At 36.5% G+C, this 25,477-nt stretch overlaps 1 protein-coding gene and 1 pseudogene across 1 annotated transcript in view; both read right to left on the bottom strand.

Moving 5' to 3' along the window:
• Positions 1–387: 387 nt before the first annotated feature.
• Positions 388–25,477, bottom strand: part of CHN1 (chimerin 1) — a 223,361-nt gene continuing 198,271 nt past the window's right edge. Inside the window, exons 9-14 of the mRNA XM_037849301.1 lie at positions 23,364–23,448; positions 15,004–15,177; positions 14,192–14,269; positions 10,368–10,505; positions 2,419–2,524; positions 388–1,195 (exon numbers count right to left, since the gene is read on the bottom strand). Of these exons, the coding sequence (XP_037705229.1) occupies positions 1,024–1,195; positions 2,419–2,524; positions 10,368–10,505; positions 14,192–14,269; positions 15,004–15,177; positions 23,364–23,448 (753 nt within the window). The 3' untranslated portion in view covers positions 388–1,023. The remainder of the gene's footprint in view (positions 1,196–2,418; positions 2,525–10,367; positions 10,506–14,191; positions 14,270–15,003; positions 15,178–23,363; positions 23,449–25,477) is intronic.
• Positions 19,227–22,272, bottom strand: LOC119544140 (annotated as a pseudogene).

Here is a 25,477-nt window from a genome sequence, read left to right on the forward strand (position 1 = left end):
CTTGTCAGGGAGCTCTCTGGACCTCACCTCTGGCAGCTTTGTCAGCTCAACTGCATGTGAGCACCATACATTTCCAATAAGGAAAATGTTTAGAAAACATTATTCTTATTTTGGTTAGCTTTTTTCTTCTGATGGCTCTACTATCAATGGGTCTTCTAATTCTAAGCAGTTTATAATAATTATTTTAAGAGCTCACCACAAAGCTTTAAATAGTAAGCAAAAGAGGTGAAAGGGAGTACTCAGTATTAAATGTCTAAAGACATTACTCCAAATACTCTCAATAATTAGGAAAAAAAGCTATCAATATTTTCTATTTCTAAAAGCCAAATTTAATAAATTAATAAATGCATGCTAGAAGAAAATACAAAATTACAACTGAAGACATAATAATTTAACAGAAAATGCTCTGTGTTGTATATTTTTTATTGGTATGCATAATTTTAATTAAAGTAACAAATCTGAAAACACATTTTGCTCTTGCTGGGAAGTACTGTTATTGAAGAACTAAAGAGAAACCAGAAATAAACCATTTGAGTAAAGTAGGTATATGATAAAGTCTATGGCGATGCAACAGCCAGACGTGCTGTATTATGCATTTGTGTGTGCGTGTCTGCGTAAGTGTCAGAAACCAATGACATAGAACCCAAAAGCAAAGTCACAACAGGTTTACTCTGCGAAACATGCTGAATTACAACCACAGACTATCCAGGACGAAGAGGCTGTGCAGGTTTGTTGTTTCCTTTGTATGGAGTTCCCTTGTCAAGAGGGGGCTAATCATGCAATAGCTTGAGTTTTTCTTAACATGATAAACACCCAGGATTACTAGAACTGGAAAGCATGTGTTCACTGTGTTACAATGACAGCTGAGCAGCACTACAAAAACAAAAGAAAGATCCTTCATTTTAATCTGGTTATATGCCCAAATCTCAAACCAAGAAATAATTCAGCTATAAGAGCCAATTAAATAACTATAAAACATTCCTTCATCTGTAAAACATTTCTTTTTTGCCTCAAATTAAAAATTTAAAATAAAATATCTTCATTTTTGATAAGCAGCTCCACCACTAGTCTCTGATATCGGATATCATTCAATGCAGCCATTGCATCTAGTTCTGGAGATCTCATAAGGGTTGGGCCAAAAACAATTCCAAGGTTCTCTGCATTCATGAGATTCTCTTTTTCATGGAGGGTCACTCTGAAAAATACAAGTAAAGGAATAAATTGACTTTGTGTAGGCCATGGGGTTCCTCATTACGCTTGAGTGTAAAAAAAATCACAATCCATGGTAAAGGTTGTGCCTACTCACAGTACATCAACTCTCCCACCAGGCTATTGCTCTGTACTTCTTAGCTTCAAAGTACTGACTTTTATTAAAGCAAATGACATTAGTAAATAATCTAAACTTCTGGGGCTCGCTAAGGTTCAAGCCTGAGTTAATGTGTTGGACGGTGTGGGCCAGATCTATGTGGATTCTTTTGTCACAGCCTATAGCTGCAGAGGTTTATGTACATGAGAGTAGAGAAGGGACCAGGTCATTTTGATTATTCCGTCCTCTCTTCCACCCCTCTGGACATCTTATTGTGAAGAGTATTTCAGCAAGTTGAACAGTTTGTTGAGTGCCCAAAGAGAGACTGGTAGAGATGGTAATAGGAAATGGCTCAGGGTGAGAAACATCACCAGGGAGAATAAATGTTCATATTCTTGTAACTGCTAGAGCAACAGCACAGACTATAATTTGAGATTTATTATTGTTTTAGTGTGGATTACTTTAATTGCACCCAAATAGGAGCAAATGTGAATCTACAAGTGAAGTTATGAGCATATTAAAACAAAGGTTTTAACTTATGGTGCTTTTAAAGACAGAAAACATGTAAACATCCATGAAAAACTAAATATTCATTTTTGGGGAATTTGTGTGTTATAAAAATGTTAGACTGTTCCTACTGTAGTGAGATCTAATCTGCTCTTCCAAATAAAAACCCTCTGGGCATACAAAATAGATGTCAAGTTTTGCCATCTTTTTTGTTTCTGATTAGTCACACAATTTTTTTATGAAACTTTTTATTTTGAAATAATTTCAAACATACAGGACAGTTGCAAAAAGAATATAAAACCCATGCAGAGAACTCAAACATAACTCCTGCCCCAATATTATCCAGATCCACCAATTTTAACATTTTGCCACATTTGCTGTATCATTCTGTCTATCAATCTAGCTGTTTATTTATCTACCTGTTTTCTGAATGTTTGAGGGCCTCTAGAATGTATATATCATGTTCCTTCAACACACAATACTTCCAAGTACATTTCCTAAGAACAAGGATAATAAATCATTTGTCCTTTCTATCAACTTAGGTTTCATTTTATTCTTAAAATTTGGATGCAACACAAGTTTATGACTAAAAGTCTGTAACTTGCCTCTTTAGATGTGCCATGAGGTACCGAAGCGTTTCGCAGTGAGCAGGTGGCAGGAGTTTCAGAGCTTCATGAAGGGTTTCCAATTGCTCATCAGGATCCATAATTTCTGAAATAGCAAGTTGAGTACCAAGGAGAAAAACTTTAACAGACTACTTTGCCAATGGTTCATTTAATTCTACTCTTGTGGTAAAAAATGCTCTCATGGATCCTTGTTCACAGCTTTGGAAAATAATTTTAAGCCTAAAGTTCCAGGTTTCCAAAGGCTCTTAAGTTTCAATTTGGCAGTACTGTACACCTGGACTTTTAGGGGTAGCATCCGATTTTCTCACTTGAGTGTTTTGGAGTCTGGTAACTTTGGAAATTGGACATTAGATATATAAGGTATAACTATAAAAAATCCAGACTGTGCCAGTTTGAATGTATTATGTCCCCCCAAACGCCATTATCTTTGATGAATCTTGTGTGGGCAGAATAATCAGTGTTAATTAGATTGTAATTCTTTGAGTGTTTCCATGGAGATGTGCCCCACCCAACTGTGGGTGATGACTCTGATTGGATAATTTCCATGGAGGTGTTGGCCCACCCATTGGGTGGGTCTGAATTAAATTACTGGAGCACTATATAAGAGCAGACAGAAGGTGTGAGCTTGCTACAGCCAAGAGGGACACTCTGAAGAAAGCACAGGAGCTGCAGATGAGAGACAGTTTGAAGACGGCTGTTGAAAGCAGACTCTTGCTCTGGAGAAGCTGAGAGAGGACAAATACCCCAAGTGCAACTAAGAGTGACATTTTTGAGGAACTGCAGCCTAGAGAGGAATGTCCTGAGAAAAAGCCATTTTGAAACCAGAACTTTGGAGCAGCTAACAGAGGTTTTTCGGACACCATTGGCCATCCTCCAGTGAAGGTACTCGATTGCTGCTGTGTTACCTTGGACACTTTATGGCCTTAAGACTGTAACTGTGTAACTAAATAAACCCCCTTTTATAAAAGCCAATCCATCTCTGGTGTTTTGCATTCTGGCAGCATTAGCAAACTAGAACACTCATGTAGAAACAGATCAAAACTTCTATATCTAAATGAGACCACCTTAGAAAATGACTTATTCTAGTGATGTTGCACTGTTCAAAATATTTTGAAAATCCCCTTTTAGTGATGAAGTACAAGCCATGTCACCCATCCCCCCAAAGACTTATTACTGGACATTTATGCCTTTTCCTCTTTAAATCAAGAAATGTATCATCCAACATTACTCCACTTGTTCACTAGGCTTAGCTTTTAATTACCTTGGATTACTTAAAAAAATCAAACTTACCCTCACGGAACAAAAAGTTTCTATTGCTTACGATATTTAGAAGAATGAAAGGCAGACTTGGAAGGAAATTCCAAATGTTTTTTTGCATGATGACAGTTTCCCTGAAATAAGTATGACTCTTCCAAAGGTGGAAACTTTGAAGGGGACCCTCTCTGTCTGGTATTTTAGTTCTGCTGTATTGGCCAAAAAACCAGCCACATTCTTTGGGGTCACGGATTACAATCAATTCATCGATCATTCCCATAATCAGAAATAATAGACATCTTTGGAATTCCATGCTCTCAAAAAGAGCACCTTATTGCATTCCTATTTTCACCCAAATGTCAAGAAGATGGGTGCCCTTGAATGTTTGGTTTTAGGGCAACAATTGCAATAGGGACCCATATTGTTGAGCCCTAATGAGGATTTGCTTGAAGCCTACATCTGACCAGAATGACCACTAGTCCTGGTCTTTCTAACTTAAACTTATGAAACAAACCAAAACAATGGCAGTATGTTGGAGTCAGGCCAACACTGGCTTAAGATGAATGTGAAAGTTTCTAGTATTGGCAAAACACATAGAGATGAAAAAATTTAAGATAAATTTCAGAATGTGAGCAATGCATGTAACTTTTTAATTCAAAGAAACTTTGACCATTACACAATCTCTTGTGTAAAGCTTCCTCACATTCCTGGTTCATTTCTTTGCAATAAACAATGTATTAATTGTCTTTGGCCATGATAAACAATTCATGGTCTTTGGAACTTGGGGCCTCTAAAGAGTGCCAATTCATAACACAGTAATGACATCTCAGATACTGAAATTCAATCATTCAGTTGCTAGAATTCCACTACTATCTACTGGGTTTTTAACCATAGGACTAATTAATTTGAAACTACACTATTCTAGAAATTGAAAAGAGTAATTTAGTTTCCCCTTAATTTCCACCATTAATCTTAGTAGGGAGAAACTGAGATAGTATAAAGTTAAAAATAGTGTTGGTAGAGAAGCAAACAAGCAAAATTCCCTGCTCTTGGGGAGCTTATCGTCTACTGTAGAGTGTACTGGGTTGACTTACGTCCCCCCAAAAGACATGTTCAAATCCTAACCCCCAGGACCTGTGAATGTGACCTTATTTGGAAATAGGCTCATTGCAGGTGGAATCACATTAAGCTGGTCATACTGGGTCAGGATGTGCCCTCAATCCAGTATCACTGGTGTTGTAAAAAGCAGAGACTCTGGGCCCAGACAGAGACACGCCAGGAAAATGCCATGTGACGATGGAACAGAGACTGGAATGATGCTTTCATCAAGCCAAGGAATGACAAGGATGGTCGGCCACCACCAGAAGCTCAGAGAGAGGCATGGAACAGATTCTTCCTCAGAGCCTCCAGAAGGAACCAACCTTGCCAACACCTTGATTTGGGACTTCTAGCCTCTAGAACTGTGAGAGATTAAATTTGTGTTTTTAAAGTCATTCAGTTGTGGTATTTTGTTATGGAAGCCCTAGGAGACTAATAGTGAGGGTGACAGACAATAAACAATGAATATGATAAAAAATCTGACTGTATATTAGAATGAGGCATATGTTACGGAAAAAAACTGCAGGATAAGAAACACTAAAAGTGTTGGGGTTTGAAATTTTTTGGCGGGGGGTGGAATTTGCATGTTTAAATTGGGTGGTCAGTGTGGAATATGACTCCTGGGTAGGAATGCAGACCCGGCATCGTGGGATGGAGAACACCTTCTTGACCAAAAGGGGGATGTGAAAGGAAATGAAATAAGCTTCAGTGGCAGAGAGATTCCAAAAGGAGCCGAGAGGTCACTCTGGTGGGCACTCTTATGCACAATATAGACAACCCTTTTTAGGTTCTAATGAATTGGGGTAGCTAGCAGTAAATATCTGAAACTATCAAACTACAACCCAGAACCCATGAATCTTGAAGACAATTGTATAACATGTAGCTTATGAGGGGTGACAAGGGGATTGGGAAAGCCATAAGGACCACACACCCCTTTGTCTAGTTTATGGATGGATGAGTAGAAATATGGGGGAAGGAAAAAAACAAACAAAGGCACCCAGTGTTCTTTTTTACTTTAATTGCTCTTTTTCACTTTAATTATTATTCTTGTTACTTTTGTGTGTGTGGTAATGAAGGTGTCAGGGATTGATTTTGGTGATGAATGCACAACTATGTAATGGTACTGTGAACAATCGAATGTATGCTTTGTTTTGTATGACTGCATGGTATGTGAATATATTGCAATAAAATGAATTAAAAAAACAATAAATTGGGTGGTCAGGATAGGCCTCAATGAGAAGGTCTTGAGCAAAGAAAGAGAGGGAATGAGTCATGTGGAGATCTGTGGGAAGATGGTTCCAGACAGAGGAATAGCCTGAGGGGAGAGTATGCCTGAAATGTTTGAGAAAAGCGAGGAGCAAGTGTGGCCAGAGGAGAGTGAGCACAGAGAAGAGAAGTAGATGATGTCAGAAATGTTACGTGGGCACTCCATCGTGTCAGGCACTGCAGGCTATTCTAAGGATTCAGCGTTTACTCTAAGAGAAGTGGGAAGGTTTTGAACAAAGGGTGTCATGAGCTGACATACATTTTTCAGAGTGTCACTTCTCTGGCTGCCATGCCGAAAATAGACTACAGAATGGCAAGAATAAAAGCAGAAAGACCATTCCAATAATTACTATAGGAATCTGGGTGAGGAATGACAGTTTAGACCAGGTAGTAGCAGTGAATGTGATGAGCGTTGCTGGATTATGGGTATATATCGAAGGCAGAATCCACAGGATTCCCTGATGAGGGTTGTATGAGAAGAGAGGACTCAAGAATGATCCATGATTTGGGCATAGGAAACTGGGATAGACTGATGGGAAAGATTGTGTGTGAAAGAGGGTTAGTAGATAGATCAGGAGTTCTGTCTGAGATGTCTATCAGATAGCCAAATGAACAGGCTGATGGATTAATCTGGATAGATAAATGAATATACTAGTATTGAGAGAGAGAAAGAAACTTCCCTGGATGTCATTTCTCCTTTTCTTCCATTTACAGTGGTAAGTATTACCAATTACTAATTCTTCGGAGAACACAAATCTTTAGCTCTAAGAAGACCACAACATAATTTACGAGGGAGATAGAGAAAACAGAGGGTATCCAAAGACGAATGGTCATGATGATGAAGGAAGTAACAACCATGTCAGAAGAGGCCTTAGGGGAGAGGATGATTTTATCAACTGTCTTCAAATATACGAAAGTCTTATATGTGGAAGAAGATGATACCAGGACCACTGTCAATGGGAGGCATATTTCTGTCGTGCACAAGCAAGGCTTCACCACATTACGGCTGTCTGCCAGTGGCCTGGCTGCCGATGGAAGCAGTGATCTTGTGGTTACTGGGTGTTTCAAGAAGAATGTGTTTTAGAATGAAGTCTAGCTACATGACCCCTAGAGAATCAAAAAACTCAGATTCTACAGTTTTCAACAGAAAATTAAAAGTTTACTCATCCAACAAATATGTATTGCATGCCTATTGTGTAAGTGAGGGACCATCACAGGCACTGTGGGGCAACAGACATGAGCAAGAGAACTCCCACTTTTAAGGGGGTTACAGTCTAGTAGGGAGGACAAGATGTGAATATAACCTTCCAGCATGAAGGAGAGAGGCTGTGAAAGAGGTCTAGACAAAATGCAGTTGCAACAGAGAGGAGAAAGATGGTCTTTGGATGATAAGTCCAGAGAAGAGATGGCATTTGAGGAGGATCTGGAAGGATTTGGAGAGTTTGGGCACTGTGGGGGTAGGAAATAAGGAGGCTGAACCTGTATCAAGACCTAATAAAAGCTCTTTTAAAACTTGTATTGTTAATTTTTTATAAAGAAATTCAAACACAAGAAGAAATAAGATTTAGCTAAGCAAAAGGGGTGAATCAGTTGCAAGTCTCATTCCCAGAGTTCTCTTCAGAAAATTTCAACTTGCTTGGGACAAAGAACCCTGGGATTTATTCCTAGAGTTGATATGACTCACTGAAGGTTACACGCCAACTGAGTCATGTAGTTTTTCTAAGTAGTTCTGGGAAAAGAGCTTTCAGACTCCTTGGCCATGGGAAGATTTCCTATACTGAGTATTATTTAGGAGCTCATCTTTGGTGTTGTCATTTCATTGTAGTTGGGAAGCATCCATGAGTGCTGGGTTATTGAGGAGGCCCCATGAGAAGCACCTGCCTCTAGGCCTCTATATTCTACAGCAGCAATTTCTTAATGAGTACAGAGAGGGAGAAAAGAAGGGATGGGTAGACCAAGATTTCAAGGCGAGCTCCTAAAGGAGTTTCTAGATGATTGTGAAGATCTTTAAGCCTTTAGATGGGATGACTGGCCTCCTTCACCTCCCACATCCCTTTTTCATTTCCTGCAGCCACTCCCTTCCAGATTTCAAGCTGCAGGTTCTCCAAGGGAGGCTGTGACAGCTGAGCCCAGAACAGTTTTTGCAGGAGAAAGCTTTAAAATAAACTCAGATTTTTTTGTTGTCAAGGATGGTAATGAATGCCAGAGCCTTCAAGACCTTTAAGAACACAACCCTAATCCTTTTAGAATGTGAGATAAAAAAAGTTTAAGAGCAATTGCATCAGGAGTTTCTCATTTAACCTCATTCTTCAACTGGAAGGGGTTCCTCCTTTATCCTCTTCCTTCTCTGTGTAAGTCTTCTGTTCTTTTGTTCCCTTCCATCAGATGAGCCAGGCAGTGTGCCACAGTGGAGACATCACCAGTGACACCTTCTCTAGCAGTATGACCTTAGACAACCTACTTATACCCTGTAACATCTCTTCTTTCCTAAAATGATATCACAGCTGTAAAATTCCTAGCATGATTCCTGGTACCTAATATATACTCTATAAATACTAGCTTCTCTCATCTTCTGTATCTCAACTTTTTAAGAGAATGGCTGTATCACACTTCTAAAAAATGAAGACTTGACTGTTACAAAAGTCACGTATGAGGACATAGTCTTCCACAAACAATTGTACCAATATCAAACATGTATAACCAACATTTATGTTATGTAAAAGGATATGCCAGGGTTTTTGATGTCACAGACATTACACATCAAAATAGTTGAAATTATAAGGAGAATTTCTCCCTTGATTTAGGAAAGTTCCTTATGACATGGTTTTAAGAGCTCTTCAGACACAACCCCCAGAACAATGACAAATGATTTGGAAGGTGAATAAGGATAATAAAAAGGGGAGATTTTCTTCAGCAAAATAGGGTGAGTATGGGGAAAGGTGAGGTAGTTTGGGAGTGTGGAGTGAAAGGCCTTCCAATCCAATAAGAAGGGTTTGGACTTTACTTTTAACTAGACAAGGTGGTTGTGTAGAGTTCAGGGCTTCGATGTGAATCTTTTTTCTGTCCTGTGATAATTGTGTGCTCTTGATTTAGGCAAAGAACCCAAGTTTCAGTTTTATTCCCAAGCAATATGGGTACAGGAATGACTATCCAGTCCATCTCTCAGTGTTGTCCTGGGGATCAAAGCAGACTTGTTACCTCTCTGTGAAGGAAACCTTTTCCCCATAAAACAAGAACCTATAAACTCCCTCAGACAGTTTCCAAGATCGGAACTAAATTAATCCCAAGTTGAGAGGAACTAAATTCCTATGTTAGGAACCTAGAAGCTTTCATGTTCTCTACATGACACATCATAAAAAATCAGTTTAATTCTCATGACTGTTCTCTACATGAGAGCTTGAGCTGACTGGCAAGAAATCAGGGCTCCGTGGAACTAGCCACAAAAATTCTCAACAAAAGCTCTGAAGGACAAACTAAACCTCAGAACAAAGAAAGTTTATACTTCATGAAATTTCAAAATCGAAAAGCAAATTAATGTTACTAAGGAAGTGAGGTTATTATTTAAAGATCAATGCAACATATGGTTTTAAGATGAGAAAAGGAAAATGACAGAAATAGTCTAGCTTTTCTAAAAAAGAGTCATGCCGACACTTAAAATCTGTTAAGAATTCCCTCCTTTAAAAAAAGGAAGTGTGATTACAGGTATAATTTTTACAGCATAAATAAAATTTGGCAAATGAGCCTTCCTTTGCTTCTTCTCATTTTCATCTCAACTAGAATTTAAAAAGTAACTTCTTGATCTAAAGCAGCGCTCCTTAAAGTGTGATCTATGAACCAGTGCCAGTAGGCTGACTGTTAATGGTCTGCAGAATAGATACCAAGGTTGAGAGTAAGAAATTAGGAACTTTTTAGCAATCTGACAGAGTAATTCTTATGTTTGTTGACTCTAAATAGCAACAACTGGGTTTGTGTTTTGTAATACATTTTTGTTTTCATTTTATTTTTCTAGTAATTAATTTTTATTTTATTTGCAAAAGCATTGGTCCATGTCTCAGAAGCACTGGTGTAAGTTTTAATTTGGAAAATGAAGTCTATATCATTACCAAAAAAACTTCTGATAGTACAAGTCATAAATAACCTCCGTTAGAGAAGCGTGTCTGCAAAATTTGTGTGAGTACATTAACCATGGAGAGAGGTAAAGGGGAAATATTTCATAAAATGCTTCAAGATACTCGGCAGGGAAAACAGGAAAATTGGTTACCCGGAGGAGGCTGTCTGTCGGGGCGTGGAGCGTGTGCGTTCATACTTACTAGCAGACTCGATAAACTTAGGGTAGGCATCATACGTGATGAGTGGAATTGGCAAATCCCTGAAGTACAGTTTAAGTGCACCCGTAATAATGTTGATATCTTCATACATGTTCACAGAAATATCTGCTTTTTCACCATCTTTTAATGTTAAAAGAAACAAAAATAAATAATAAAAAACTGATTATATTTGTGAATATAATCAGTTTTTAAAAAATTAGCAATGCTTCAGTGTTTAACATCAAATTCAGGATGCTAAATGATATATATATTAATGATCAATTTTTACTGAAATAGCACAATCTATTTTTTTCAAAGCATCTATTCTGCGGTTCCTGATTTGTCCAAGCTTAATTATGGGAGGGGGAAGTAGGGAAGGAGTAGGTCAATGGAAGCATCTCTTAATTTCATCGCTACTTGAGACGTCCCAGGGGAACCATGCAGGCTTGCCTTTTTTTTTTTTTCCCCCAATAAACATAGAGAATGTGAAAGCTAACAGCAGAGGCAATTCCAATTTACAAAAGACCTCCAGCACAAAAGGCTGTCTTTTTTCACCCCAGGCTCCTACATATAACATTTGGACCTTACTGAACTCTGGGGTAGTAACAAAACAAAACAAAAAAGTTTAAAGTACTGAAATAACAAGAACAGATGAAATTATAACATGGAGGAGTATTTTAAAGATGCTGATCCCGAAGACTTTCAAGCAAAGCTGGCCCTCCTTCAGAGTGGACTTCTGCATGCCCCCTGCATTTAGTACTCTACTTTGTTAAAATATCTGAATTTTCATCTACTAAAGATTTAATTAGTGTCTACTCTGAGCAAAATCCTATGCTAGATTTTTTAAATTTCATTTGGCTTAGAAAAAATTTTTATGGATTAAAAAGCAGCCTCTTTTAAAATGCAAGTACCTCCGTGCCCATCAGACAGACACCTCCAAGTGTGAATTAGGTCGTCAGGGTCTGTCTTTCACACTTGGGCTGAAATCAGATGCAGTGGCAGTAAGTTAGGATAGAGTGCTTTCTGGAAAGAAAAGGCTTGGTACATTGTTTCAATGGGAGACTTCAGGGAAGCATGTAAGTGCCGGGAGCCTAAAGACCTGGAGAAGGGAATGGGCGAGCAATAAAGAAAATAGAAGGACGAAGGCAAATACCAACTCTATCAAAATTTTTACTCAGGAAAGAGAAAGAATAAGTTTCCTTCTCTTTGGCCATTTTCCTAGGAGAATCCAGATTTCACATATCCTGTCCCATTATAGGCTATATGTCTAATTTTTGGTTTGGAAAACAAAGTCCCCATCAGTATGGTTTAGTTACTTGATACGTTTAATAGGATTTGGGGTTGATCTGGGAACCTGCTGCCATTAGATAATTCTTTCAATGGTAAGATGTATTTACTATATCTCAGTCCACTCTTCCTTTGCTTTCTACTCTCTAAGCTACAGTACCTGTCAGTGTCTTTCCAAGGTCTGCCTCAGGGCCTCTGCCCATATTCTTTCATTGCCAGGGCCTTTACATATCCTGTTTCTCTGCTACTCAAACCATGTACAGCCAACTCCCATTAATCCTTTAAGATTTAGCTTAAATATTTCTTCTTCAGGGAGGCCTGTTCTGATCTCCAACATCCCCCCCTGCCCAACTAGTTAAATTCCTTGATTGTTATTATTTTCCTTTATGACATTTATTAAAGTGTATTAAATAACCATTGTGTGATTACTTATTGTGAGCCCTCCATGAGTGCAAGGACCATATACATGGGTAGATGCTGTATCTAAAGAACAGAACATGGCTCCTGGCACACAGTAGCTGCTTAATAAATATTTTAAAATCAACTCAATGGCAAATAGATTGACAAAAGCTAGCAGACTAAAAGACGACGCTCTGACACGTATATTATTATTCAACTGGTTCTTTTGAAACCTGCTTTTTAATAAGAATATATATTTCCTTAAATCTTTTAAAATAATATAAGCACAGTCTGGAACCTGACATCCAGACACTAAATCTAAGTAGGACCATGAAGTATCAGTATGGTCTGTAATATCTTTCTTCCCTGGTTGATTTATCACTTGTGGCTCTTGACTCTTCAACCAGATTGGGGATCTTCTGGGGATTTTATTTGCTTTGACCTTCCCAATGGACCTTTCACTGTAGTGGTTATGTAAATATTTGCTGTTCCACCAGAAGATAAAATATAGCAAACTTGTAATGGCATCTGCCAACCGTGGAGTAGTTAGTTCTCCATTCAGTGACTATCTCCTAAGCTACAGAAGATTTTCCAAATCCTGCCTTTTCACCTTGACAATTGAATTAAATGAGCTCATTTCAGCATTCTATGGATACTGCCTTCTTTTTTCCTGGAGCTCATTATTTGAGGTTTAAGCCTCCCAGAAGTGATCAACCTTAACTACTTCAAATTTAATTTGTTCCCTTTATTTGATAGCCCTCTTCCTTTGAACACTCATGGATTTGGGGCAGCATTTATTTATGCAAAGAATTTATTTAAATGATCTGCATCACTGTTTTTCACACCCTTGTTATAATTCTTTACTTCATTCCTATGAGTCCTAAAGATGCTGCTGCTCCACATCTCTGGGGGTCAAAGACTTGCTCCCAGGGGTGTGGCCCTGTGGCGCCATCCTGAGCTCTTCACGAATTGTCACTTTGGTTACTGGTGTTAACAGCTCTAAAAGGCTGTCTCTCCTGTTTTTACTGTGCCATTTATTTGCTTTCTGGGGCCCATGGAAATTTCCATTCTTTTCTGGTGTTGGCTTATTGCTGAGAATCCATGGCCAGAGGCTGGGAAGGCCATGCTCAGTTGCTACCTGCCAGAGAAAAGAGATGCCTCTTAACATTTAATTTGGCATGGATTCAGGATTGTTCTTCTTGATGCTTATTTGGACCTTCACCACCACTACTTCGCCTCCCTTTCTGTGGGCTGGCCTAGATTTCCTCATATTAGGTCAGTAATAATATTTAATTTCTTTTTGTCTCCTGCTTCTGCTCTGCTGCCTATAAGAGGTTTGTGAATGCAGGACAGGATGGGGGTGGGGGAGAGTGATGATGCTAGAAAGAAATACTTGTAAAGGAAAGAGTCTCTTTAAAAGATTATAATTTTTTTTTCCTCACTCTTATTCCGTCTTTATTTTCTATATTCAAGGCTATGGCTCCTCCTTGGTACTGGGCTTATTCCAGTACTTAAAGCAAAGACAAACTGCTTAAAGCAAAGACAAACTGGAGGACCATGAAAACAGATCTTAATTTAAGTGTTAGTAAAAAGAAAAAGCCCCACTGAGGTTTTCTCTGGCTGGTCCCCTCCTCCCACAGTTCATCGGATCCTGTACCAGGCGGCCCTCAGCTCTTCTTGGGCTTCCTGTCCCCACACCTGAGCCAGGACTGGGGTCTCAGCTCAGTCAAAGATGGTGACACAGGTGCACGGGAAACTGAGTGACAGGCCAAGCTTGGGGGAGGGCAACTCAAGTCATGGAAATATGAGATTTTAAAAACTTAGAGACCCCCACCCCTTTTTCTCTATGGTTCTTGGTAAATTAAGTGCTCTGTGTGAATTTTAGTGAACATGGACAGCCTCAGAAACTCACATACTGGTAATGTTAAATTTTATGCTTTTTTCTCAATCTGAAGTTTGACAGTTTAATACTTAGACTAATAAAAATAATAAAAAATTATAAGGTAAGAACACTAGTCTTTTTTCTGGTGTAATACTCAACAATGATTTAGAAAAATAATGCCAAAAACCCTATAAGAAACACTACATTTCTGGCAAAGAATATTATTGTCCTAAGTTAGTGAACATGCTGAAGAACACACCTCTGTCAAAAGCCATCTTGACATCTTCGATTAGGTCACTAAATCCTGACACTCGGTATAGTCCTTCAGAATTAAGACCTGTAAAGGAAGAACATGGTAGCTGATATACTGTCTTTGGAATTATGCCTTTTCTTCAAATTTTTACTTCTTTCTGTACTTCAGGCTGGGGAGGTAATGTGTCAGAAAGAATGATCAAGTATACATATTTAGAAACCTTGTCACACTTTTCTCCTAAAATAAAACTCTTTCCACTCACAGTTGTGTAACTCTGACTTACTGCCACCTGAATATTCATAATTTGGCTCATCCTTTTGTCTAATTAGATCAAATATGTGAAGTCTTAAGGGAAATAATTTATCACCCCAATTTCTCCATAAATTCTTTTACATAACAGAAGACTAAGATAAACTCTATTCATAGGCCTGTAACAGTTTTTCCCAGGTGAGAAAGAATAATTCCAGGGGCAGCTCTAGTTTTGGGCCTTGGACAGTTTTAATAGAATATTTAACACCTTTGCTTCTTAGTCCTAAGAAAAAGATGAAAACTGACAACTGAATTGGTCTCTAAACATCAGCTTTTGCAGACTAGAAGTACTGTCTATAAATACATATTTTAAGCATATTTTATAATTGGTTAAATGTACCGTGAAATCAAGCTGTTTAATTACTTGTTAAATTAAGTCACTTCAGACCCTCAGATCATTTGACTTCTGAAACCATTCCCACCAAAATTAATGTAATGAGATGCCAGAAAGGTATTCAGACTCATATTCATGGTGAACTAAGACTACTCTAAACCACACTGGAAATCACCTCTAGATTCAATTTCCCTGATGCACATGTCTACCACCATTGGCCGCTTAGTGATATGCGCTTTCACGAGTGTCGTAAGGTCACAGCTGTACACCTTCTTGACATGTTTCAAGTCTGGCTTACAGTCATTTGGCACCATCTTGGAACACTGCTTATGAACATTCAAACCACAATCTAAAAAAAAAAATAAAGAAAGGAAAAATTTGTTATTGCTTTTAGAGTGTTTTGTGCATTCTGGAGTGGTTGTTTTAACAAACTGCATTCCAGCTTAAATTAGGTTTAAAAGAGGACTGGCCTCCAGAAGTTCTTTCAGAATGGGGAAACATTATTCCCATCTTTTCTTCTGGAAAACTCTAGTTTTAAGTCAAGAGACCAGAATTCTAGCTCAGCCTTCATCATTCACTGGAAAATACAAAAACAAAACAAAGTGAAACAAAACACTGAAAATAAAAATGTTTTTAATGTCTACAAAATGTAACATTATAATGTCAACCAGCAAATTAAAAATTTAATCCAATTCTTTAAAGTTACATAAAATTGTACTAATGTGGGTCATAGACACATTTTAACACATTTGGTATGATGTGAGATTGCACCTCCAAAAGTAAGAGTATCCAGGGAATTCTTAAAATGGTGCTGCTCATACTTACATCTATTCTTAATCCTTTATAATGATACGAGTTGAGTAACATACAATTCATCTAGTAGCTAACATGTAATTCAATAGTTACCTCTATTGAAGTTAGTCCTCTCCTTTGTAATTTTACTGGGTTATAACTACAAAGATACCAGAACCCAAACATTTTCTAGTTAATATTTTGAGATGCTTTTATTTTTCAACAAGAAAAGCATAATGAAATTTTAGAAAGGATAGAGAGCAATACAAATATTTTGCTAAATGAAACTGAAGTGTGATACCCTAACCTGAGTAATTCAACTAAAATAGCTCATTGTCAACTTTATGTTTTAAAACAACCCATCCCATTTGTTTTTAACTTCATGACCTCTTGTAAATCCAATTCATATGGGACTTAACACAGTTTACAGCCAGGTCTTAATGAAACCAATTTGAAAATCATACGATGCCATGACCACTGTCTGGGGTCCGTAGGCAAACCTCAGCTTCGCTAGCTTTTTTTGGTAAAAAGGGGAGGATTCCCACCTCACAGAATTGTTACGAGAAGTAACAAGCCAACACATTCAAGATGCTTCTGCATATTGTAAAATGCTAGACAAATTCTGGTGATCATCATCTTCATCATTCCCACTTTTGGCAAAACTTGTTAGCTGCAACCTAGTTATATATGGTAGGAACAATTCACAGAGACAAGGAAAGTTAGCCTAAAAGTTATAAATGGAATCATTCTTTTGTTAAATATGTAGACACCTACTTGAAATAAGAACTGTTAAGGGCTATGGTGGCTCCAAGGCAGGACTTCATAAGTACTGAACACATGCCATGCGCAACGACAGGCCCGACGACTATGAGTCTTGACACGGCATCTGTGAGTGAATCACTAAAGACAGCAGCTTCTTCTTCAGATACATAAAGGCTTCCAGAGCAGAGTACAATCTACACTCTCTCAAGAAATGACCCAAAACTAACCTGTACAGTCAAATAATGTCCAAATAACTTTATAACTAAAACCCAAATTCCTTTTAATATCTATATTATATAATATGTAATACACAATATTTCTGATTGAATCATAAGGCAAATCAATGGCAAAATGTCCATTTAAAAGATCTCGTTGTTTCCCTTGAATATTTTAATGCTTTTAATAGCTTCTATAACTTAAGAGTTAGACCTGGAACGTATTTTCTTGTGTGATCTTGAAAGAGCTTCTTAACCTTTCTGTGCTTCAGTTATACATAATGGGGATAATAATTATATGTTTACCTATCAGGGTTCACGTGAGGATTGAATACATACATGTGTAAAGTGCTTAGGGCAGCCCCTTATACATAGCCAAGTATAAGTGTTTATCATGATTATGTTGCTATTATTATTTAGAGGAATGAAATATTTTGAGAGGCCTTTCCTATGCAGTACCCCAAGGCTAGTGATACAGCATTGCCATAATTAGCTTAAGGTCAGAAGACAAGCTGAACTCAAGGCCAATTCTGCATTTGTCAGATGTGACTGCCAGCTCTTGAAAAGGACATGGTTGATGCTTCCACATCTACACTGTTCTTAATCCACTTCATTTACATAAAAGTATCTCCAAGTATATCTCTTATTTTTTTAAAGGGGTCAGATGTATCATTTCTCTCTCACTGCTTTCCAGATTACCTCGTCGTCTTTAGTTTTCACAATTTTGATTATTATGGATTTCTTTGGGTTTATACTGTTTGGGGCTCACTGAGGTTTTTTAATCTATTAAGTTTATGTCTTTCACCAATTGGGAAAGTTTTCAGTCATTATTTTTTCAAATATTTTTTCAGCTTTGCACATTCTCTTTTTCTTCTAGGAAGAAGATGGAAGGATATACATATAACCTGTGAACTCTGTTTCCCTGGACTAACACAGGTAACTTTGTTACAATTGATGAAACAATACTAATGTAATTATACTATTAACTATAGTCCATAGTTTATATTAGGGTTCACTCTTTGTGTTGTACAGTTCTATGGTTTTTAAAAACATTTTTATTCTGCATTATGTAGTGTTTTAAAAGTATAAAATTCAGTAAAGCTTCTTAATTTGATAATGATATTGACATGGCTCACACTCATATACAAGTGTGTATGTACAGATCACAAATCCAGTTGGAAAGTGCTCTTGGTAACAACCTACCCCAATATCTTCATTTCACAGATGAAGCAGATGGAGAGGCTAAGAGAGGTTAAAATTATTTGTTCAAGTTACTTAGCCAGAGACTTGTAGAACCAAGTTTTAAAGCTGTAGAACTGAGTTTTAAAGCACGGTTTCCTGATTCCCAGGCCTGTGTTCTTCTCACGGAGTCACACGTACCACTCTTCACCAGCAGTACACCATGTGCTGAGTTATTTTTTTCAGCATTGAAGATAGATTTGCTATTTTCAACTTCTTATTCAATAATGTATATTGTACCCATTATTAGTTGTACATACATGGGTTTAAAATACACTGCTATATTTTACGTAAATGAGTACATTATAGATTTCTTTGTATGATTATTCTTGTAGGACTTTTAAAAAACATGATAAAACTTACCCATCATATTCTTTCCCTATTTATAAACCTTAAATGGGAATTCTGTAGACTACAAACAGTAAAATTTTGATGCATCCACATAATTTTAAGACATGTGAATGGCACTAAATGTCTGATATTAATATTAACATTTTCAACTTTGAATGTTCGCTGTCACATCTTATTTTAACATCAGCAGGCTCCTAAGCTTATTTGTGACTCAGGTAAGACTGGATAAAGTAAAGACTCATCTCAGATTTAGGTATTTAAGGAAGAATGAAATGTTTTCAATCTGATATTCTCTCTTCCATTTGAATAAGATAAAACTATGAAAAAATATATTATGCTTGATTTTGGCAATACATTTCAAAGGCCAAGTTTTTGGCAGGATTAGATATGAAGTCCTTCAGAAGACCAAAAACAGGGCAAAGTCATTAAAATACAGCTTCTTTTTATACCCTTAGGTTCACAGTGCAATACACCATTCTTGAGCTTGCTCTAAAAACTGCTGCTTCAGGGACCAGCAGTATATCAACATATCAGCTTGCCATTAAGCTTTATTTGGTTTTCATGCTTATTTATTAAAGCCATATAACTCCTATATAGTTCCATTTCTCCTAGGCAAGCTCTAATGAAAAAAAGTCCATAAAATATCATTTCATTTTTTGCCATCTCTTGGTTTGATAGGTTATTTTTATGTTACTATTAAACCAAATTTTCCCCTCCCAATTCCTCAAGTTAATAAGCAGAGAATAAAACATATTAAAGGAGGAATGCAAAATTCAAATCAGATTTTATTCTGTACTTTATTAATAAAATATTTTTCTTACTTAGTCTACTAACTTTAGGATACTCAGATTTTCTGGGGCTTGAGTTAAAAAAAAAAAGCACATATGTGCTTTATACCCAGCTGATATTGTTTACATTCTATTGATTGGATTAAGGACTAATACAATTATGTTAATGTGTGCTCTGAAAGGAAAGATTATTAATTTTAAATAATTGTAAATAAAAATTTTGTTTTTAAACATATTTCTTAGTTGTTTTTCCCTAGGGTAAGTGGGAATAGACCATTTCAAATATATATCAGAAGGCATTACTTTTATAAGCAAAATTAAGAAAAGTACTTTGTTCTTTGGGATATTAATGAAAATAGAGATTTTAATTAAAAGGGAGTATATGAAAAATTTTTTTCATTTTATATAGAGGAATATTTTAACTCTTGTCCTTAGAAACTATAAAGACTATACATAATTTGGAATCGAGACTGTACCAATCAATGACCAAAGAAGAAACATCCATTCTATGCCTTTTATTTTGTCTGGTCAATCACTCAGAAATATAATGTTGTCAGCTGTGATTGTTGTTGCCTGTCATCTCAAGTTATTTTTATCTATGTGTTTGTCATTGTCTACTTTTCCTTCCACATAAATTTGAGATTCCCTTTTTACATACTGATATGCTACATCTCTGAGGCCTGGCTGGAATACTGATATTCTGTGCTCTGGTTTGGTATACGTCACTTTCCCCTGATCGCCACATCTCATTTGTTACTAGAAAAAATATTGTGACTGGATTTTTTCCATCCACCTGTCTCATGACAGGGTCCTGACCCACTTGCCCAAGTAAATGCACATGATTTAGAGATCTTTCCAGAATCAAACTGCTAGCCACTTCAGACTCATATCTTAAAACTGATGAAGTACTTGGAATACAGGTCTTTGAAACATGGCTTCTATTTTCTTTTCTTCCAATCTAATACTTAGCCTTTTCCAGGAATCGTGCCCTTCCTTTCTCCCTCACCTGAGGCTCCAGCCTGGACCTATATGAAATTTTAAAGCAAGTCTAATCAATTTCTCACTGGCCTGCAAGGACAAACTTAACTTTCCTTTGGGGAGCAGTAACAACAGTGATAAAATGAAAAAATGAAATCATAATATATAACCAATGGTAAGTTGGTATGTCTTAATTAAAACAAGTATCATCTTTCTTAATGTTTTCAGAATATTTTGGTATGGATAAAATGAAAATTTAATTCCGGAATGCTGGTCTTTTTTGGGAAGGGAAGTGTTTGGCAATCTCAACGATCATATAATAGTAGTAGATTCCTTTAACCTATAAGCTCTCATTTGGTAAAGAAAGAAAAATTAGGTTGGGGAAACTATTCTATCTGCATAAGGACCATCCTCTGAACTCTATTTTTAAAGGCCACCTGCTTCAGTCATAAATATTTTATCAACGGGGGCAATGCTCCCAAGCTGCAGTTAGATATTCCCTTGCAACATCATCTTCTCATTTAAAGGCTAGAGTATGGGGGGGTTAGTGAGGAGAGTGAGCTTAATGCCTACCATGTTAGCATGTATTGCTGGATTTTGAAAAGATCATGTAATTATTAGCATAGGGAAGCCATCCCTATGTTTCCCTCCGAGGTCTTCCTTGGCTGCGGTGTGCTCAGCATAAAGTCTAGAGCATTCAGTCCTGCCTGTTATTAGCTGGATTTAGTCTGATTTCTACAGCAACTTGGCCAGCTTCATAGCTGGAGCACCACTTAAACACTATAAGATATTAATAAAAATTTGAGGAGAGTGCTGGGGAGACACCAAATTGCTGCTTTTGGCAAACACCACTTGAAAACTCCTGACAAGCTCTCTTCTGCCTTGGTGGATTTTTGCAAAAAGGAACCAGAAAAAAGCAAGCTATCTTAGGGAACAAAACCAGATAAATATACCTCTTTGCTGACTGGCTGTTAGTTTGCTATTCTTCTTTGGAAGCAATGTCCTTAATGTTTAGCCAAATGTAATTAGTTGCCATAGAAAACAGAACTAATTCAAATCCCAACCCTCCATGTTTTTAAAAATGGGTTTATCTATTCTTACATTTATTACATATTAATATGGTTCAAATCACATGGTATATACTGCTTTTAAGGACAAGACATAACAAAATATCCTCAAGGCCTTTCTTTCAATTGTTGTTTTTCACTCAATGAAAAGTAGAAGCTATTAATGTGAGTGGCTGGGGATAGGGGCAAATAATTTTCTTTCTCCTTTTTCCCCATATTATTATTATGTGTTCCAAAACATTTCTTTCAACCATGATTTGGAATTGTAGCATATTGCCAAAGATTACTCACTCATAGATGTTGTACCTAGTTTCTGCTAAAATGTTGACTCAGAATTCTTATGTAGAAGGCTTTTATTCTTTCAAAATGTAAATAATACACATCATTACTCTAGTAAAAGAAAAGCTTTTAAGTTAGTGACAGTCATAAAATGTTTAGGAAATTGTTGCAGAGTCTTGGCTGGTCAAGGCTGTCTCATAAAGGGAAACCAGATTTATTAAACCATCATTGCTTCAAGCAGGCGATTTGTGCTTTGGAAAAGTGCTCACTTGCCTTTGAAAAACACAACAATGTAGATGCTCCATCAATACTTTTCTTCCACTTTGTTCCTATTGAGTTCAAAGGCTCAACCACAGTCTTCCTACTGATGGTTCCTCATCCTGACTCTGGGTAACCGCCAGCCACAACAATAAAGCTTCCTCATTTCCTCTCTGAGCAAAGGGACATGAGAATGGGCTGTTCATCTCTTTAAGAAGAGAGAGGATTCGGAGTGGCCTCTGAGCTGAGGCTCTCTGCAACAAACACCTCTGCACAGTTTAGAGTAAAGCACTTGTGGAATTCTTATTCCACATCCTGTGACAGGGAGGTCCCTGAATGTGTTTGGCTGGTATTGAATGAATGGAAGCTTATTACAGTTTAGTGATGCTAAGGGAATATTAACTGAACGCAGAGTAATTTGAATCCATGGAACTGAAGAACACAAACAGTGAACCCTAAGTTAAACCATGACTATAGTTAATAGTACAATTATAAAAATGTGCTTTCATCAATTGTAACAATTGTACCACACCAATGGAAAAAAAATAAAACATAAAAAGAGAGTGACTTGGAACATTCACATGCAGTACATATTGCATCTTATTATACAAAGAAAATGCAATTTAGAAATAAGAAAAATCAGTCCTTAGAAATTTCTGGACACATGGACAACCAAAAAATTCTGTTTAAAATATAAACGAGGATTTTTACAACAATAAATTTGATAGAGTTACCATAGTTACCATTTTGAAATTTTTTAGTAGACTTCTTTAGTATAAGGCATGTAAGAAAGATATTTTCTAGTTCTATAATTTAAGTAGCAGGAAGAAACAGCCTATGACCAAATACTAGGCATCAAAAATTTAAATCATCATTTTTAAGCCTACGCTGGAATTTAAAGTAGTTTAAATAAAGGACAAGTACCCAGTATAGTTGTTCTATATACATGAATTTCATATGATGTGAATAATTACATTATCTCACAAAGTATTTCAGAAAATGCATGAATTGGTAACTTTTTCTATGCATAAATCTTAACATTATACCTTGGTCTTATTTTATAAAAAGGATTTGGTGTACTCAAGATTTCAAAAATATCACAGTTCTTTTTCACTTTAATTTTTATTCTTATTATTTTTGTATGTGTGGTAATGAAAATGTTCAAAAATTATTTTTGGTGATGAATGCACAACTATATAATGGTAGCATAAACAACTTAATGTACACTTTGTATGACTGCATGGTATGTGAATATATCTCAATAAAAATGAATAAAAAAAGAACTAAGAAAAAATATATCATAAAGAAAATATTAGTGACTAAGTGTTTTTTCAGAGTTTGGTAACCATCATTGAATATAAATTCAGATTTTCAAAGCATCAATTTGATTTCACTAAAATTTAGTTAAGGACACTCCAGCTTAACAAGTGTTATCTTTAAAATTCAGTTTCCAAGGCAACAATCATAGATCCCTGTACACTGCTTTTTTAAAACAATCACTTTCATAAATTTAGTTACTGCAACAGCAAAGACAAGTGTTAAATATAACTGTTAAATATAACTGCCTTATTTTTATCTTCTTTATCAGATTTTGTGTACAAACCGACTTCTCTTTTTAATTGACTAATATTGGATCCCTAGTCTGCTGCCCATCAAGTACAAGATTAAGGGAGACAAAATTGAATCAGTTTCCAAAGAGACAGGCTGAGAATCCTGCACACTATGTGAGAGCAAACCTGGCTCCCGCTAGCTGCACGTGCACAACAGCAAACCTTACCATTGAAGGGATGAGGTGAGAGCGCTTACCTGCACATTTCACTCCCTGAGCAATGAGACCCCACATGAAGTTGGCACAGTACTCACACCAGTGTGGCCCTCTGAAAGTATGGACCTGAAAAAGAGCAGGTGCAAAGTGTGTGTGTAGGGGTTACATATGGATCAGGAGATTGTTTCACAGCACAATCAAACCACAGTCCTGAAGAGGTAATACGGTTACATTTAGAAAAACCATGGCTGAGGGGAACTGACAAGTAGTTAAAATTCTTTTCGGAGCTTTATTTCCTCTTTGTTTTAGAAATGGTGATAAATCAAACCAATATTCTACAATTTACTTTAGAAAACAACTTCTATAGCAGAATTTTCTAACCACAAGTAGCCCTGTTTATGTGTTACAAGAATACTGGCATTTTTTTTTTTAGTGCTATGATAAAAAGAAAGATAACAAGCAATATAGAGTATATTTTGGGCTTAAAAGGATTCTGCCAAATGAATCCTTATAATGACAGTTAGTGTCACAGATGTTAAAGTGATACTTAGTGGCTAGTCATAACTGAATCATCAAAAGAGGCCCATTTCTGTTCAAAACAATTTGGCCCTTATTAGGTTAACAAAGAGAATGAACATATTTCAGAAAGTGCAGAAGCAACACTTAATCAGAAACCTTGTTTGAATATAGTAATCATTCATTCTGAGAAAGAAAGGAATCCCTAAAGAAAAGGGTCAAATGCTAAGTTATCTGTTGACTTTTATACATACAGGATGAGAAACAATGAATCTAAACTTCAACCATTAAAGAGTAAAGGAAAAAAAGCTTGAATAATTTCATTAACAATTTATGATTTCCAAGAAAATACTGGCTGAAAACACTTCAAAAATAACTTAAAAGGGAGAAAATATAAAGAAGTCATTGGTCTATATCAAATTTGATTTACTTGAGATGATTATATAGGTTACTTATATATTTCTCCTGCAGAAAACTGTAAAATAAAAGTGAAAAAAATCACAAAGTATGACAATTTGGTTCCAACACAAGTCAACAAAAATCTATGGTAAATAAATGAAATTTAAATCTAAGATTGTTATTTTTACCATTGTTATATTTATGTATTGAAATGGTTTTAGAAACCAAGTAAATAATTTTTGAGATATATATAACTTATTTCTTAAAACTTAAGATGCTATTGAATGTAAGACATACCATTATATGTTCCATTAAGAAAAATATGCCAATTAAATTATGACAAACCATCGATAATAAGATAAATCCTAATTTCAGAGATGTTAAAATGTAGAAAAATAAACATATTAGAATCAATGAAATATGTATTATCAAGAATTCAAAATACTACTTTTGGCCAAAATGTCCATATAAGGCTGCAATGAATAACCTGGGTTTCATTCCTGAGTGGGTATACGCTTGTGATTTTGGTCACTGCCAAGTGAGCTTGAGTACAAAATGTTTTGTTGATTTGGAAATGTTGGCCACAATCCCTTCTACATCTTTTAAGGAAAAGCATCAGGAATGCAGGCACAGTTGCTTTAGCACTGTTAATTATGTTTGGATCCTGTAAATTAGACGCATTTCCTGGGGTTCCTGTAGCAGAGCCCCAGATCAGCATAGCTGTGAGATTTCCTATGAGGTCTTTGCATGCGTCCATTCTCTAGAGTGAATAAAACTGGAAAGGTCTGCAGCCTTTACACTGACAGGAATATGTGAAATAGATAACACTGACTCATATAAAAAGAATTATATAATCAGGAAATAGCTACAAGGTCATGAAATTAGTTTTAGGGAATGTCTCTGGGACACAAACTGGCTGAGAGATTGCCAGATCTTAGGATAATCCAGTATCACTTACTTGGTAAGGTAATTAAAAATAAGATAAAAGTCTGGAGAAGGTTCCAGGAGTTATTTTGCATCTTACGATAGAATTATCTTATGATAAAGCATCTTAAAGTTACATTGGGAGAGCGAAACCAGAGTGGATGGTGTGAAATAACTTAAACAAAAGGGCTTTTGGCATACAGCACTGAGTATTGTGATGTTAATAAATAGAACCAATTCTGTAATGAAAATCATGGGACATTTCTTCATATTATATATGCAGAAGAAAGGGTTTTCTAACTCTCCAAGCAGGCTG

The sequence above is a fragment of the Choloepus didactylus genome, chromosome 9, assembly GCF_015220235.1.
Source record: "Choloepus didactylus isolate mChoDid1 chromosome 9, mChoDid1.pri, whole genome shotgun sequence".
NCBI classification, from domain to species: domain Eukaryota; kingdom Metazoa; phylum Chordata; class Mammalia; order Pilosa; family Megalonychidae; genus Choloepus; species Choloepus didactylus.